This window comes from Rissa tridactyla, chromosome 10 (genome assembly GCF_028500815.1).
Source record: "Rissa tridactyla isolate bRisTri1 chromosome 10, bRisTri1.patW.cur.20221130, whole genome shotgun sequence".
Taxonomy (NCBI): Eukaryota; Metazoa; Chordata; class Aves; order Charadriiformes; family Laridae; genus Rissa; species Rissa tridactyla.
In genome coordinates, this window is record NC_071475.1 from 24,592,365 (window position 1) to 24,608,809 (window position 16,445).

Genomic DNA, 16,445 nt, shown 5'->3' on the forward strand with positions numbered 1-16,445 from the left:
CGGTTTTAAGTTTTCCGTTTCCCTCAGATAAAAATTAATATTTATGTAGCCCCACACTTAAAATGGCTTAGGAAGACTAATTAAAACAGCACCTTCTTAAAACACGAAAACAACACGCAGAAAACGTGATTCCTTTTCTCTTTTATTGATACTGCCAATGTGACTACCTTTACGCAGGCAGATTGCTTTCCTACATTAAACGCTTTTTTATTAATTTGGAAGTAACGTTTGGCCCTCTGTGCCTCCCTAAGGTTATCCAATTAACACACAGTTACACCTTTAAGAAGTTTCCACATTTTCTCTTTAAGATTTCCCCCCTTCCGGATCTGTGTAAAGGTTACTTGGCAAGAATACATGCATACGATGTTAAATGGAGACCAATCCACCACTAAAAGGTAATGCACATGAAACATAATACAGTACTTCGACATCATTTCAAATAAATACCCACATACAAATGTAGTAATTTTAAATGCAACAATATTTCTTATGAATCAATACTGTAACAGAAGATGGAAATATAAGTCCCCACATCTAGGAATAATAATGCTTTTTTTTCCAGCAAACAGAAATCTTTTCCCCGCGCTGTCAATATTATTTCAATTTGTACTTTTTTTGAGGGGCGGAAAGGCTCCCCCCCAACAAGTACCAATTTAATCATTCGCGTGAGCCTCAACAAACGGTAGAGAGATGGGTACGGCTTGTTGATGCGCTTCTCCGTTTCTGTTTCCTGAAATTACAATGATTAGATACAACATGCAAGAGAAGACACCAATGTTTTGTTGTTCACGTTTGCAAACAATACTATGGTTAACTGCGTCCACCACCATACAAAGCTAACATAACATCAATATTCCTGATACACCCTCTGTACGGTTACCACAACTGTGTTAATACACCTTGCTCGTTTCTTCAACGTGAGTCCGTTTGGTTCCCAAAGTGTATTCGGGTTTGTTTAGGTTTGTTGTTGGTTTGTTTTTGTGTTTTTTGTTTTTTTTTTTTTTTTTTCCTCTCTCTCTCTATACCCCTGAATTTGCAAGGATTTGCACGATGAAATATCATTGACTAACAGAATTTTTTACAATTCCTTGAATATATAATCTCTATAGTAAGACTACCCATTAAAAATGTGCGAAAGGGGAGTTCACTTTGCACTTATTGCTCCGTGTCTTGACTAAATTCCAAACCAGCCGTTCCATTTCTCCTCAGCCACAGAACTTAGACTAAGCTATTCTACGAGTCTCCCTTAAAATGATTTAAAGGCACTACTGGCAATAATTAATGACAGAAAGGTGCTGACACATAACACCCTATCATTGACAACTTTAGAATTTTTCTTTCTAAATGTACCATAATTTGGCACAATAAAACGAAAAAGTAACAAAACAATTCCAATTTGGAATTTAACTGGTATAGTTGTATAAAATTCTGTTAATCATTAATACTTCAACTTCCTAAAACCCAGGAATTCTGGAATTTATAGGTAATACTACTTATTTAATATTTTTCAAGTGCCTATTACTGTTTTAACCAGAGCAAAGTCAAGTTTTCTTCTTGTTACATTGAACTATTCCTAAGAATAATAATACAATATGAAAAAAACCCCAGAATTTGAATACCCTGGATTTCTTAATGAACATGGCAGTTAAAAAAAAAAAAGTCAGTAATTTGAACATATAAAGCTTAACGTTTTATAATAATAATAAAAAAAAAGCTGCTGAAGCACAGCACACAGTTTAGCAGAGCTCCTGTTTTTCGTTGAAACTCTTTTCTAATCACAATCCAGAGCCCCCCCCCAAAAATCTCTGCCACACGCTGACGTAGAATCCAAAAATCACAAGCCCAAATCGGAGAGAGACTATGAGCACAAATTACTGCATTTGTATAAACTCTTCTACATAAGGAATTAAAGAAGCTAAAGAAAAATATCAAAAGTGCACAGGTTTAACAATGACATAAAAAAATGAGCGTATGCAATGAAATAAGAAATTCTCCCGTCTGAACATTTCTAGTAGATCATGAACTAATGTGGCGATTATTACATTTGAAGTAGGTTTCTTCAGCACTTGTAAGTTTTCTTACTGCAGCAGCACTTACAGGTAAAGCTTGTTTGTTTTATAGCTTCAGACACAAAAGTTTCAGGTAGTATATAGGAAAAGGTGTTTTCAAAAGTTAGGATCAGGTCAGTGGTTTCATTCTTTGTGCAATGGGCTACCACTTTTAACCACAATGAAAGAGGCTAAGAAATGCTGTTGCACTGTTGTACAGGCCTTCTCCAGGGACTACTCTACAGCTGAAAAATGGAAAAATAAAATAGCATTAGAAAAAAAAAAAAAAAGAAAAATCAGTGTTTATTTCTCAATGAAAGAACTTAAAATAACGTGCTGCAAAAGCAGGTTAGTTGGTTGAGGGTGTCTGTTAGGTTACTGGGGTAGAAGCAGCCGCTTTAGCTCATAGACGCTTTCCAAGCCGGTGAAACGATGCTTTATGGGTTTAGCCCGGAAGCAATAGCTTTGCAGAAAGTTTCTTACAAGTACTGAATGAAGCTTTGCCGTTCGAGCACAAGTTAACCACAACGAATGTGCAAGAAACATTTTCAATGAAGCTTTAGGTTCTTCAGAAACATGCGGGTCAGGAGATCATGCAGGCCAACGCGGAGAAAAGCGCTCGGAAGAAGAGCCTGCTTCCAGAGGTAGGTGACGGCTTAAGGAATTTTCCATGCTTTATCCCAACCCATTGAAAGCGATATGAGAGACTTACAGCAAACGTACATGTCAAGAAATTGTTAATCGTCAATTACAAGACTCAACCTGAAATATTATCTAAAAATACAAACAGCAGGATCAAGTCACCTTACCACCATTTGTCATTTCTTTTTAGAACAGGTGCTAAAATAAGTTAAACCATAACCTTGACAAGCTCAACCAGCAGTCAGGTTTCTTGGCTTTTTTGTTTTGTTTTAAAGATCCACAGAAACGAATGAAGATGGAAACGACTACTAAGACTACGGGGCCAACAGCAAAATTGTTCATACTTGGAACTGAAAGTGTGAGGCAAGACCGACGGTGACAGTCACTGGCTGCTAACACGGACATCTTTCTATAAAGTTCCAGTTAATGTGAAAAAACCCTAACAATGCATTCAATTAGTTTCTCCAATTTACCTTTTTCCCATCAGTACTTTGCAAAAGTACTGCCATTAGAGACATGGAAGCAGTGAAAACTGTATTAAAGCTCCCTACCACAGCGGAAGCAAAATTGTAACCGTTTCTATTGGTGCAAAGAAAGTTAGCACTCAAACGCCCGCTTTTACAAGTTATTTTTAAATTACACTTAATGCAGGAACGAGAAGAATAAAGGCCTTTTGGAAGATTGTGCAGCAAAGAAGTGAAAGCAGGGTTGCAAAAAGTTAAAAGGTGTCTTGCTTCTAAAATATCAAACCTGCTATTTAGCAATATTAAAGCTCAAATTCAGGAGAATTCAGTGTTTTCTAAAAAAAAGTAATAATAGACGCACAGGGCCTAGTTTCTCAAGCCAGAATTGCTGTTTGCTTAACCTCCTCACACGCTGATGCTTGAGCAACGTGTTAAGCCTGAAATCCCTTGGGTTTGTTTTGTTTTTTGTTTTTTTTTTTTCCCTTCCTCTCAATATCGGTCAATGCAATTCCGGCGCTGGACTGTGGCATTTTGATGTTTCCCAGCTTCGCGGCAAGGTTCCTACAGCTCCATTTGCTTCAAGACTCACCGTATGAATTTAGGAGCCTCTTCCCTCCACACGCACCCCGCCCCCCCCCGCCCCCGCTAATACCTGGGAAGCCAAAATCCCAGGTGGTTTCCCCTCACTGGGAAAACGAGCTGTGCTCCTTATTACCTCGTATTAGTACTGTGAGATCTCCTGACTACTTATAGGCAGAGCGGCAATGCGCGGGAAGCAAGCTGCTGACCATCTATAAGAAATGGCAGTGAGATGAGGCGGTACCACACCAGGAGTATTAGAACGGCTTCATAAAACACCGCTATCGAGCAGACAACTGCGCAGTCTCGCATTGCTTTTAGTAATACTATAGGCATACAAAATTATTTGAAGGAGTACAAAATGAACAGGGCTTTACATTAAAATAAAGCTTGAGGCGAGGCACTTCGAAACTCCGGTTTAAAGAAAAAAGCGTGCCTTCTTGTGCTCCACAGATCTTCCGCAATTTTAGAAACGACATTTTCAATCTTTTTCTCTTATATAGGCACCAATTATGAAGTACACTTTTATATTATCAAACACATTGTAATTAAGCGGCTAAAAAGGCCCCTTAAAAGATTGGTAGCAGACAAAAGGTTTGTTTTTAAAGATTAATACGTATACTAAGCTACTTATAAGTCATTATTAGCAGGATGATCTGGTTCAGTTTCCTCTGCCTATAATGTAGAGCCCTGTGAAACATGTGCTTGCATAAGGAATGCAATATCTTTTGTGTCTTTAAAAAAGAAAATAATAAAAAAAATGATCAGAGCTCTGAAATACTACCCTATTTAGCTTAATACTGAAAGCTGAGAAAAACTTTTCTGTGACTGACAATACTAGAGCACAGTCACATTAATTCTACACATACATGTTGTGTTGGTTACAGTAATATAGAAAACAAGTTCTTTCCAAAGCGTTACGCTTGCAAGGAGCAACACGAGACCACAAAGATCCTTTCAGGACGTGACGCTTTTCCACAGCATAACTTCTTAAAGTGGAACTGTCTACCAGGTAGGATCCCAATTCTTAAAATTCTAAGTTTTATATCAGACGGGGTTAAATATTGCATATTTTTAATATAAATGTGCAAGTTTTTTCTGGTTCACCCTCTGAAGAGAGGGAAGCAGAGTGTAAAGAAGGTACCCTACCGAGTTTTTTGTCTAGCTTTTATCACCTATAAAAGCCTTAGGACTTTGGTCAGTGGTGATGTGACAGCAACTTCTTCATACCTGCCACGACGGGCAGATTCATTAATTTTGGTTCCAGTTTCCAAATGCTCTGCACTTTCAAGACACGTCTCTAATTTTAACATTTGCTTTTCACCACTTCTGAAGCCACGATAACAAGGAAGGTTTTCTGTTGCTGCCCGTGAAAGCATTTATCGAAGCATGCTGCAACCCTGGAGGAAGGATCACCTTTGTGCTATACGAACTACAGTTAGTAGCACCAGATATACTATACCAGGTGTACTCTCTTAACACTTACCATAAACAGCAAAACCCATACATGTTAATTGTGGAAAAAGCTAATTCCTTTCCACTATTAACTTGTTAATAGCATCCCCGTACTTACGAATGAGTTACAGTTAAGACCACCATAATACAATTTGTATTACCTGGTTCAACGACATACTAGTACAAGTCAACTCACTGCGACATTAGATAGTGGGGATTTGCGCTGACAGTTACAGCATAAAATAAGATGCATAATACGATTTTTCTACACGCCTGTCCTAGTCACAATAGATTTTGTATTTCTCACTACAAAAAACCTGGTTGTTAAGGACAGATCCTTCAGGCCTGTCTCCGCAGGACCGAATGTGACTTACGCTAGGGTTACTGCTCTTGGCTTTGGAAGCAGATTTTGTGCGCACCCTTTTGGACTGCTCATGGTCTAGCTCCAAATGTTCCAGGCGCTGGGTCAGTGCCAGTTTCTGCTGGATAGCCATCCGAAGCAAGGAGTTCAGAGTCTTCTTCTCGTCCTCAGCCGCCGCGAGCTGCCGCTGCATTTCATCCAACTGTGTGACGTATTCGTCACATCTGCAATGAAATACATCAATCTTTAGCGATCCTATTTCCACCTGTAAAACATGAATCCCTTGTGTCCGGCCGATATTAGCAGAGCGACAGCTTTGCAGGTGCTTGCATACACACTCTTTTAAATAGGAACTTCAACCAAACCTGTAGAAAAATCACAATTACTTTTCACTGGGGTTCTCACAACCCCACACTCGGCACTTCCGATCACGCCTTTCGAGCTGTAGTACAACGAACAGCATCCTCGGCTAAGAGAAGGACGGAGTCTGATACCAAAGGAGGCACGTGCAAAGATTAGCGAGGTGTCCTTCCGTAGGGAACAGACACAGTGCAGTCAAGTTACTTTTGTCCGTGCTTACACAGAGACCACAACGGCTGTAAAGCTTTAGGCTGGAACGGGAGCCCAAGGGGAACAGCAGGAGCGCTGTAAAATGGCCATTACTGAAATGGCCGTCGGTACCGTTTTGGAGAAGCACCTGAACTTCGCAGTTTGTTACTTTACGCACGGAGTCCAAATAACAAGTTTCCAGTGGTGACTGAAGAGCCTTGTTAAAAATAAGCATCTTTCATAATTCTACTTTAACCTACTCCGATTCCTGATGTAAAAATTCCACAAATAGTACTTCATTACTGTTTTTTCTATAGCAAGGGGCCTTTACATAATTGTTTTCACCATCAAAATTAATTTAAAAACAATTAAGCAAAGGAACTGAGCGTTACTGGGAAGCCTGCGGGGGAATGTGCCTGCAAGCTGTCCCACCTACAGCCACTGTCACTGAGCTCAGAAGCTACTTAAACTTGCACACTGCATCTTGAACGATTTAAAAAATTAACATCTTTACATGTAGATGCATATTTGCTGCACATAGAAGACCAATTCTGTGTTTGGGTAGAAAAAGAAGTATTCATAGGTACCAGCCGGCATTTACAATGGCCACATCTGTAAAATGGAGCTTCTTCAGAGATGCAAAAACATTAGCAGAGAAGTTCCTTTTAACATGAAAATGGAAAGGCCCCTGACTTTAAGGGACATTTATCATCACTAAGTAATGATTGCCCAGAACACAACTGCATTCACATGCAGATTCATCAGCTGTGCTTACACTATCAAGTCCTGAATTCTGCTCTCCCTGACTTCCAACAGCAGGATTAGGCCCATATTCCTAATTATATTTGCTTGGGGGGGGGGGGGGGGAAGGGTAAGTAAAAAAAATAGAATTTTATTTTTGAATACACGTGGCGATTAAGCCATAACCCAGCAATATTCATATAAAACCCATGTGAACTACAACCACAACGTGGCTTAGCAAACCAGAAGGTTCCGAGTTTAGGGCCACTACGTGAGCCGCGCGAGTCTGGTTCTACCACCAGTTTACCTCGCTGCTTTCTTTTCTACCCATGCCTCCAACCTGATTCCTTCAGAGCTCCACAAACCAGGGGAATGTCCGGAAAACGTTACCAATTCCTTGAGGAATGTAATGCGATCGCTTCAGCCAAACGTGACCCGGCACTGGGGTGACCTGTCCCCATTACCCTGGTTTCATTCTCAGTATTACGCTGCCGAGAGATTGGGGCAAAGTGAAATTACGGGGAGGTTTTTGGGTTCCCCCCTGCTTTTCCCAGTTCCTTTCTTGCAAAACAAAATGCGTCCACTTTTTTTTTTTGGTACAGAACAAGAAGTTAGTTTAGCTCTAACGTTTTCAGCTGAGTGAAGCCGTGCCAGGGGTGGTTGCGGTCTGGCTACCCCCAGGGAAGGACTAATCAAAGCCAGCCAAGGCAAGAGGGGCAGGTCTCTCTGCTCCCCCTGCCCCATCCAGAAACAAAAGAGATGATGAAAAGGAAACAAAACCACTGCAGTAAAGCAGAGTAGGGGCTTCCCACAGGGTCTCGCTAACATCCCTTAATCCTCTTCTCTGGACGTTTTTGGTGTCACTCAAATGCCTCTCCATCAAACGGTCAGTTGTGCCAAAACTGACAGCTGGCTGCTAACACAGATGAAGGCTTGTCAGAGTCTAAAAGGCAGTAAAGTCGTTTGCACGTGGGCCAAGCTATAATTAAAGCCCTGATTTTGACTCCAAAAGGTCATTGTAGCAAGTCATCATCTCATCCAGCTTTCTGCTAGCACAAATGTTTAAAACAGCAAATGAACGTCCTTAGAAATTACAAGGCATTGACTATAGCCTTTACTGTAGCCATCGCGTGCACAGCTGGACTGGGATCTAACTGGGATCTACCCTACTTCTGTCCTTCACTCCTGCTGTTCACCATCTCCCAGTTTGATTTTCTCAGTAAAAAAAAAAAAAAAAAAAAAATTAGCCTCCCTTAAGCATACGAGACGACACAGCGCCCTAGCACTCCTTCAGCTGAACGCACGGCTACTGGCAGTAGCTACGGCAGCGTATTTTTGTGGTGTGTATATCTATATTTTCGCTGCTTTGCAGATATAACAATCCTTCCCTCTCACAATTTCATCTGCCACGGGCTGAGCGACTTCCCAGCTGTAATATTCAATGCAAAAATCATTAGAAGGCCAGAAAACAAGACGTCTCCCTTTTAAAAACACCTTTGAAAGAAAATAATTGAGCTTTCATGCTTTAAAGAAGAATATGAAATTAGCATAAGCCTGTTGTACATTTACACATCCACAGTTTTAAGAGGATGGTGAACAGAAGGCTTTGATGTTGCCTCTTTTCTTAGGACTGGTAATTAACAACAACAAAAAGAGGAGCTTAAGGAAACATCAACTAGATTTTTAAAAACAACGCCAGTTACAACAAACATCTACACAGACGAAATAATTACCCTTAATGTTAAATAGAATTATGAGAAATACAACCCAAACCCTCTAAAACACTATCTGAAGCCAAATTATTGAAGAATATAACAACTGGTTGTCTCATTTTCGAGCTGCACACCCCTGCTTCCCACAAATACCAGCTGTGCCTTATTTCTGGGTACTGTTTTATTTAGGCTTTAGCATATGCTATATTTAATAACATCTATAGCTAAACTCACTACTGAATCAAGATGTGTTCCGGGGAAAAAAAACCACCTAACGTAACCAAATGCTCGTGGGTGTAATTACACTTGCCCTCCCTCCTGTGCAATCAGCGCCAGGACCGTGTGACAACTTCCAAGAGGCGAGACAGATGTGACTGAAGGAGGCCTCTTGAGAGAAGCATCAACTACTTTAAGTTCCACCTTGAGAGAGTAAATTGTCAACCTACGTGAGAAATTAAAATATGGAGGATTAAAATCACTTTGTTAAAGCCGGGGAACATACTAGCAGTGAAGCAGTTAAAACGACATGTAAATGAGCGCTGACTGCGTTCGGCTATAAGGGATATTAGCCACCTGCTATTTCAAACTGAATCTTTATATTAGTGATTAGTGTTAAAGACTGAATTTTAACACCTTCCCCCCACCTTCCCTTTGCCCCAACCCCTGGTGAGAACCAGCTCATCTACAGAGGAAGCGACAATTGTCTATTAGCAAAGGAGAAACATCGGGAAGAAGATTATGTTAGGAATAGAGAGACCTGGAGAGGCCGGAGATCTGGGCAGAGAGAAACCTTATGAAATTCAACCAGGGCAAGTGCAGGGTGCTGCACCTGGGGAGGAATAACCCCCTGCACCAGGACAGGTTGGGGGGGACCTGCTGGAGAGCAGCTCGGTGGAAAGAGACCTGGGAGTCCTGGTGGACAACAGGGTGACCATGAGCCAGCAATGTGCCCTTGTGCCCAAGAAGGCCAATGGCATCCTGGGGGGCATCAAGAAGAGTGTGGCCAGCAGGTGGAGGGAGGTCATCCTCCCCCTCTGCTCTGCCCTGGGGAGGCCACGGCTGGAGCACTGTGTCCAGTTCTGGGCTCCCCGGGTCAAGAGGGACAGGGAACTGCTGGAGAGGGGACAGCAAAGGGCTGCCAAGATGCTGAGGGGACTGGAACACCTCTCTGATGAAGAAAGGCGGAGGGATTTGGGTCTCTTCAGTCTGGAAAAAAGACGGCTGAGGGGGGATCTTATCAACGCTTATAAATACTGAAAGGGTGGGTGTCAGGAGGATGGGGCCAGGCTCTTCTCAGTGGTGCCCAGGGACAGGACAAGGGGTAACGGGCACAAACTTGAGCATGGGAAGTTCCACCTAAACCTGAGGAGGAACTTCTTTGCTGTGAGGGTGGCAGAGCCCTGGCACAGGCTGCCCAGAGAGGTGGTGGAGTCTCCGTCTCTGGAGACATTCCAACCCCGCCTGGAGGCGTTCCTGTGCCACCTGCTCTGGGTGACCCTGCTCTGGCAGGGGGTTGAACGGGATCATCTCCAGAGGGCCCTTCCAACCCTATGATTCTATGAATAAAGCTACTGAATTCCCCCTCACACAGTGGTCTTCCACCTGTGTTGTATGGCAACCAGAGACGAGCCCCATGATGCACCGCAGAGCTGTGCTCCTCAGCACCAAGGGCAGGACTGAGAGCCAGGCCATACGCCATTTGTGTTCTGAAGTGGAAGAACACAGAAGGCTGTTACTGGGGCCTGCCAGCAGAAGACAGGCATGCCTTCAGAAACCACGTCATAACGATTGTCTCACGCAATCTGTCTGAGCTGGTCTCCTCTGAAGGAACTCGCGCTGGATGCTTTTACATATCCACAAAACCAAATGCACTTGCTTTTTAAAAAGCCGTTGAGGTGGCAGTATTAAAAAGCTTAGCCCCAGCCCCAGGCCAGGCGAGTTTGCCCCGTGTCCTGTGCAAGCGCGGCCCCGGCTGCAGGACCAAGCCCTTGCCGCGTCAGCGTCCCGGAGGCAGTTTTAGAAAGTGATCTAAGCCCATTTCTTGCCTTGGTTTGCACGGTTGTAAACTGGGCAGATCCACACTCCAGTACCGTGTTCTTCAAGAATTCCTGAAGAACCAAATAAAGCACAAATCCTGAAGAACGCAGGAGAAAGGACACACCAGATTTAGGCAGTTTATCATTATAGATGAGCAAGTTCAAGGGAGAATCTAGGGAAACCCTAGCTAATTTGTAATTGCTTCCTCAATACCTTGCACCAAAAGCTCATCTGAGTCATATATTTGAAAGGAATTAATGCTGTGGCCTTTATTTGTATAAATCGTGATTTTCACTAAGAACAGAGAACAGTTTATAACTAGCTGTAGTTTTCCAGAACGTTTATAATCAGCCATGTGTAATCAATGCCCATTAGTAAGAGCTATTAAAGGAAGTAATCAGACCACGAATCTCTCCTGTAGTTTGAAACATATGGGAAGAATTACCTCCTGCACTAAGAGGGAACAGCCAGCCCCACGCTGCTGGACACTACAGCTCTTCTGAATTTCCACCGGTAAAAATTCTCACAGAGCGAACATGAACTTCTACAGCAAATTCCCTCTTCCTAGAATTCAAAAGAAAACTCTTTTTTTTTGTATTTCAAGGTTGAAATTAACAATCCTATGCCACTAGATTAGGAGCAATCATAAAGCTGTCACACAGGCAGGACATTTTTCCCAGTTCTTCACCAAAGGGGACGGCAAGGGGTGGAGGATCTAATCCCGAACTCTCCAGCCCTCTCTACCCTACACCACTGAAGCTGCGCACGTGCTTTGGTTTGGGGCACTGACACTTATTAATGCCGAAGGAAACCAAGACTTGCCTATCTAGAAGACTACAGATACAAGTAACTGCTGCTGCAGCAGTCTCACATATGAGGTATTCTGAAGTAACTCATTTTTCATTTTGATTAAAACCAAAAGGGGAGACAAGCTACGTAACGAGAGCTGTTACTGTCTTTAGTCTGAGTATTTCTCCAGCACCGCTGTTATACCACAGGAACACCTCCTGTGCTTTACTCTCCCTAACGGCCGGCGTTCAAACACAGCACACAGGAACCGGTGTGGACACGGCTACCACGAAAAATATCTGGGAAAAGAGCGTGAACTCGTTGTTGCAACCCAGGCCCAGCGTCTGTCTACAAGGGGCACCTTCACCAAGGTTGAGCCTCAATATTCCAGCATTGCTTGTAGTAGACATTCCAATTGCCAGGCACATTTAGGGTCCAGAGCAGGCACATCAGTGTTAAAAATATGACTATGCCCAAGACATTTTTTCAGCGTGTCCATAGGAGAGTCAAATGCCTTCGTCCTGCCTGGACGTCTCCCTGCTTTCACGTGAGTGCTGGCAGCCCAGACATTTCTCTCTCCAGACATCATTCATCACCTGTAGATCTAGCACCAGGAATAGGAGGCAAATACCGTCACTCCTGTCTGGGAATCCCATTCTGGAAATTTTCAAAGTCACATTTTCTGTGTCTGGCTCTTCTGAGCATTTATCCTATGGGATATTTTTAGAGAAGTCGAATACTTCTAGTGTGTGGAGTCCAGTATGAAGACCCTTTGGCTACAGTTCTCAATCCCGTAAGGACTGCACTGTTCTTTGCATGAGTTTCAACTCCTTTATATTCTGCAGGCTTTTGATGTCCATGAATGCAAGAATATTTTCCCAAATGCTTTAGATGCTTGAAAAACTGACAGAGCTTGTATGACTGAACTGACACGTGTATTCAATTGAAACACTTTTTCTCCATTAATGAACAATAGCTAGCTGCTGGTTTCTTGTGTGTAATCATGATTTTGTTTCTTTATCACAAGCACTATCGTGTAATTTAATCTCCTGTTACATGCCATCAGGCTTTCCAGTACGTTCTAACGCTTGCCGCTTGTCCCCTTGCTGACTTGTTGCAGAGTTTGTCTCTCCCTTTATTTACAATTTATGAAACACTGGAACACGAGGATAGCCATGATTGACATCCAGGCATATTTGTTCTCTGCTTTTCAAAGCCTTCTGCTTCTGCTATATTTGTTAATTACTGTTCTATGTTTATTTTAGAGTGGTGAGAAATGCCTGTTCTCTTTCTATCCTTGCTTGTTCTCAGGCTCTGGAAAAGAAACCAAAAATACATGAAGAGCAAAGTTGAGAAACGTGTGTCTTTAATCAGAGGAGTAAAGATGTAGCCTACGTCACGTCTCAGCCTGTTCGAGTCTTTCAGGATTTATTAGGAAAAATGCAACTTCATCTAGTTTTTTGGTTTTGTTGCCTGACCCTGAGCAAACAAGGCAGCGAGGAGCCAGCTCGGCTGGTTTTAGCCTGGCTTTGCTCCCTCCACTGCAAGAGTTTGCCTGTAACCTGTCACTCGGCAGGTACTTCTAGAGAGAAGCTATTACAGTGTCTTGCCACGAGTGCACGTAGTACTTAACATGCAGGTTAAGGAGACAAGAGACTTCAGGCTATATCAAAAGACAGAAAAACAGCAGGAAAAAAAAAACAGAGGTAAGAGAAAGGTGAAAAACCATGTTGTACTTTCACTGTGTATGGCTTCTCCCCTTTTTTATATTTAGTAGAATTTTTGGAAGGATGCTTACTCAAATTCTAGTAAATCAAAGGCAAGGAACAGAGTAGCATAACAAAATAAAACAACCTTTGCTTTTTAAAATGCAAAATTGTGTTTAAACTCTGAATCCGTGACAAGCGTTTCTTAGTACATTCTTTTCCTGGCTGTGAAGTGATGGCCACATTGGTGTCCTGCTCTTCATCTAACTGTCCTTTAAGGACTTTGCCTTGAATTGGCAGTTGATGAATCTGCGTACCTGTGCTTCATTATCCCTTGCGGTGTGCTCTGGAAATTGCAGATTCGGAAGTGTTCTCCAAACAACTAGCAGAAACCTACAGTCTTCTACCTCCCTCCTTCCTTACTGAAAAATTAAGCTAAACGAGCCTCGCGCTTAAATTCCAAGCTGGATTTTTCTCATATGTTTTGATATAATAATTTTCCCCTCCCAAAATAAATTTTAAGAAACCTGAGCTCTAATGCGCTTGCAAGTTTGAATGACAAATTGCTTACAGGCAGTCTAGATACATAGCATGACCTACAAGACAAGGAAACCGTGCTTTACTCCCACCAAAATAATTAGAAAACGGGACATATTCACTTCAAGTTCTCTCAAAGCACTTGGGAGAAGCTCTTTGTCTAGCAAAGAAAGGAGTCAGTCTTTCTTCTGACAATATTTTAGAGGAAGATTAATTAATTTATCTCAAATTTTCCACTAGCCCCCCTCCTCACACTTAAGTAGGGATTTCTGTTGTTCTCTGTGTGTGTGTGTATATATACACACACACATATATATATATATATGTATAAAATCTTTCAGTTTTCTTAACCCACTAAATGAGAGTTAAAAAAAAAATTAAGCCTACCATAAAATATTTTTGGAGGTTAAATATTTTTGCCAGGAAAAAACAGTAGCAGCTCCTGGCTCTCTGTTCTCCCTATGCACCACCTTGAAGTGACCTGAATACCACCAGTGGTATCTACCTCTAGACTGGGAACTCCTGTTCTCACTCACTGCTTTTTCCTTACTTGGTGCTGTTAACATAGGGCGTTGGTCACATCGAACTCAATAAATACTCAATAAACACTTCGAAAGTGATCCCTTGATCCATATATCATATGGTCTTCATATTAAGGCCAAGTGCAAGGTCCTACACTTGGGTCGGGACAACCCTCATTACCAATACAGGCTGGGGGATGAGGTGATAGAGAGCAGCCCTGCGGAAAAGGACTTGGGGGTGCTGGTGGATGAAAAGCTGGGCATGAGCCAACAACGTGTGCTTGCAGCCCAGAAGGCCAATGGCATCCTGGGCTGCATCAGAAGAACCGTGGCCACCAGATCCAGAGAGGGGATTCTGCCCCTCTACTCCGCTCTCCTGAGACCCCACCTGGAGCACTGTGTCCAGCTCTGGAGCCCTCAGCACAAGAAGGACATGGACCAGTTGGAGCAAGTCCAGAGGAGGCCACAAAGATGATCCGAGGGCCGGAGCCCCTCTGCTGTGAGGACAGGCTGAGAGAGCTGGGGGGGTTCAGCCTGGAGAAGAGAAGGCTCCGGAGAGACCTTAGAGCCCCGTCCAGTCCCTGAAGGGGGCCTACAGGAAAGCTGGGGAGGGGCTGTTTGCAACGGCAGGTAGTGATAGGACGAGGGGCAATGGTTTAAACTAGAGCAGGGCAGGGTTAGATGAGACGTTAGGATGAAGTTCTTTACACTGAGGGTGGTGAGACGCTGGCCCAGGTTGCCCAGAGAGGGGGTGGAGGCCCCATCCCTGGAGACATTCAAGGCCAGGCTGGAGGAGGCTCTGAGCAACCTGATCTAGTTACAGATGTCCCTGCTCACTGCAGGGGGTTGGACTAGATGGCCTTTAGAGGTCCCTTCCGACCCAACACGTTCTGTGATTCTATATACTTAAACAAAGACCTGAGTGAAATGAGTTAACTGCAAATATGTGCTCTTTATACTTTTTTTTTTGTTACAGAGATGCAGTTAAAACTCAGAGACAGTTCAAACTCTGAGAGTAAGCGTCGCATTTTAAAGACTTATTCTGCCTTTTGGAAATTTCCATTGAAGATTATATTTGAAAACAAACTAGTTATTAGTTTATAACTGTCCAAGGTAAAAATTCTAACGTGAATGGTTGGTGTGAAGCTGCGTGTTCTTTTGACAATTTGCAAGGATTTATTCTTTAAAATACAGAACATCCCCACCCCATATATTATTGTAGTTCAATGTTGCAAGTGTACATTAAAAATGACTGCTTTCTTTACAATGTTCAATCTCATCATGTGAATCTGTGAAATTCCTACGTAAAGACATTCATAACCCCCTCAAAACAGTAACCACAGTAGTGCGTTTTGTACGATGAATTTTGAGAAAGATTATTTTGGGGATATACTCTTTCAAACAGCTGCTCCACATAGCAGGTAAAGTACAGGAGCCAGATGGTACCCATAAAGAGAAAGAAGTACCACTTCACACCTTGGAATAAAGCTGAAGGCTGCACCCTAATGAACATTTGCTGCACCATCGTCAGGCCTTGTATTTACGTTTTGCAGCCCCCAAGCTGCGTGTTAGCAAACGCAAACCTACCTGGCAAAGTAAAACAAGAAAAGATGTTCAGCTTCTCTTTGGACATTAAATGGGGAAGTGATTGCATCTTTTTTTTTTTTTTTTCTGGTGAAGAGGGAGTTTACTAATGAGACATCAAAATGTTTGATTGTAATACAGTGTTACATAAATACCTGTTACAGCCTAATTAAGCAGATCAACTCCCTTTTCGGCTCTACAGGGCAGATTTCAATCTGGCTTCCAGTCTGTTTCTGCATACAACAGGGATGTGTGTGTTGATTAAGAAAATCTGGACTTTAACAGGACAGCTACTGCATGTATGTCTATAGTACATTATGCATATCTTGATTTATTCCTTTGTACGACAGCGTAATTTGAGGCGCACAGCGTTGCTTAGAGTGCTGCAGCAGCCCCTCAGGGCTGGAAGCTGTTCATCTGTGTTTTGCAAGCCTCCCTTTGTCTCCAGGCTGAGGTCTTATTGTATTTTCACTACTTATTAAAAATAGCTGGTAGCATTGTCAAATTAGTGGGATTAGCCTACTTTAAAAAGGAAATTAGGTCAGTTACTATATTCACGCCCAGCCTTCAACCCTCTTGCATCCTACAAAACGGGCAGTTTCCCGTGGAAAACGCAGAGCTGCGTGCAGCAGTCTGCTTCATCCCACACCGAAACAACCACAGCCAGGTAACGGCCCCAGCACTCGTCATTAGTCTCTGCTGATGCAAACCTCTTGGCCA

General features: G+C 42.7%; 1 protein-coding gene across 3 annotated transcripts in view; it reads right to left on the reverse strand.

Moving 5' to 3' along the window:
* Nucleotides 1-125: 125 nt before the first annotated feature.
* BICD2 (BICD cargo adaptor 2) overlaps nucleotides 126-16,445 on the reverse strand; it is a 98,011-nt gene continuing 81,691 nt past the window's right edge. Inside the window, exons 7-8 of one of the 3 annotated variants that reach the window (XR_008468687.1) lie at nucleotides 3,870-5,773; nucleotides 126-2,293 (exon numbers count right to left, since the gene is read on the reverse strand). Coding sequence is in view for 2 of the 3 variants with exons in the window: in XM_054216112.1 (XP_054072087.1) it covers nucleotides 2,288-2,293; nucleotides 5,563-5,773 (217 nt within the window). In the remaining variant the exon portion in view is untranslated. The remainder of the gene's footprint in view (nucleotides 2,294-3,869; nucleotides 5,774-16,445) is intronic. The other 2 variants (XM_054216113.1, XM_054216112.1) reach the window with 2 other exon arrangements.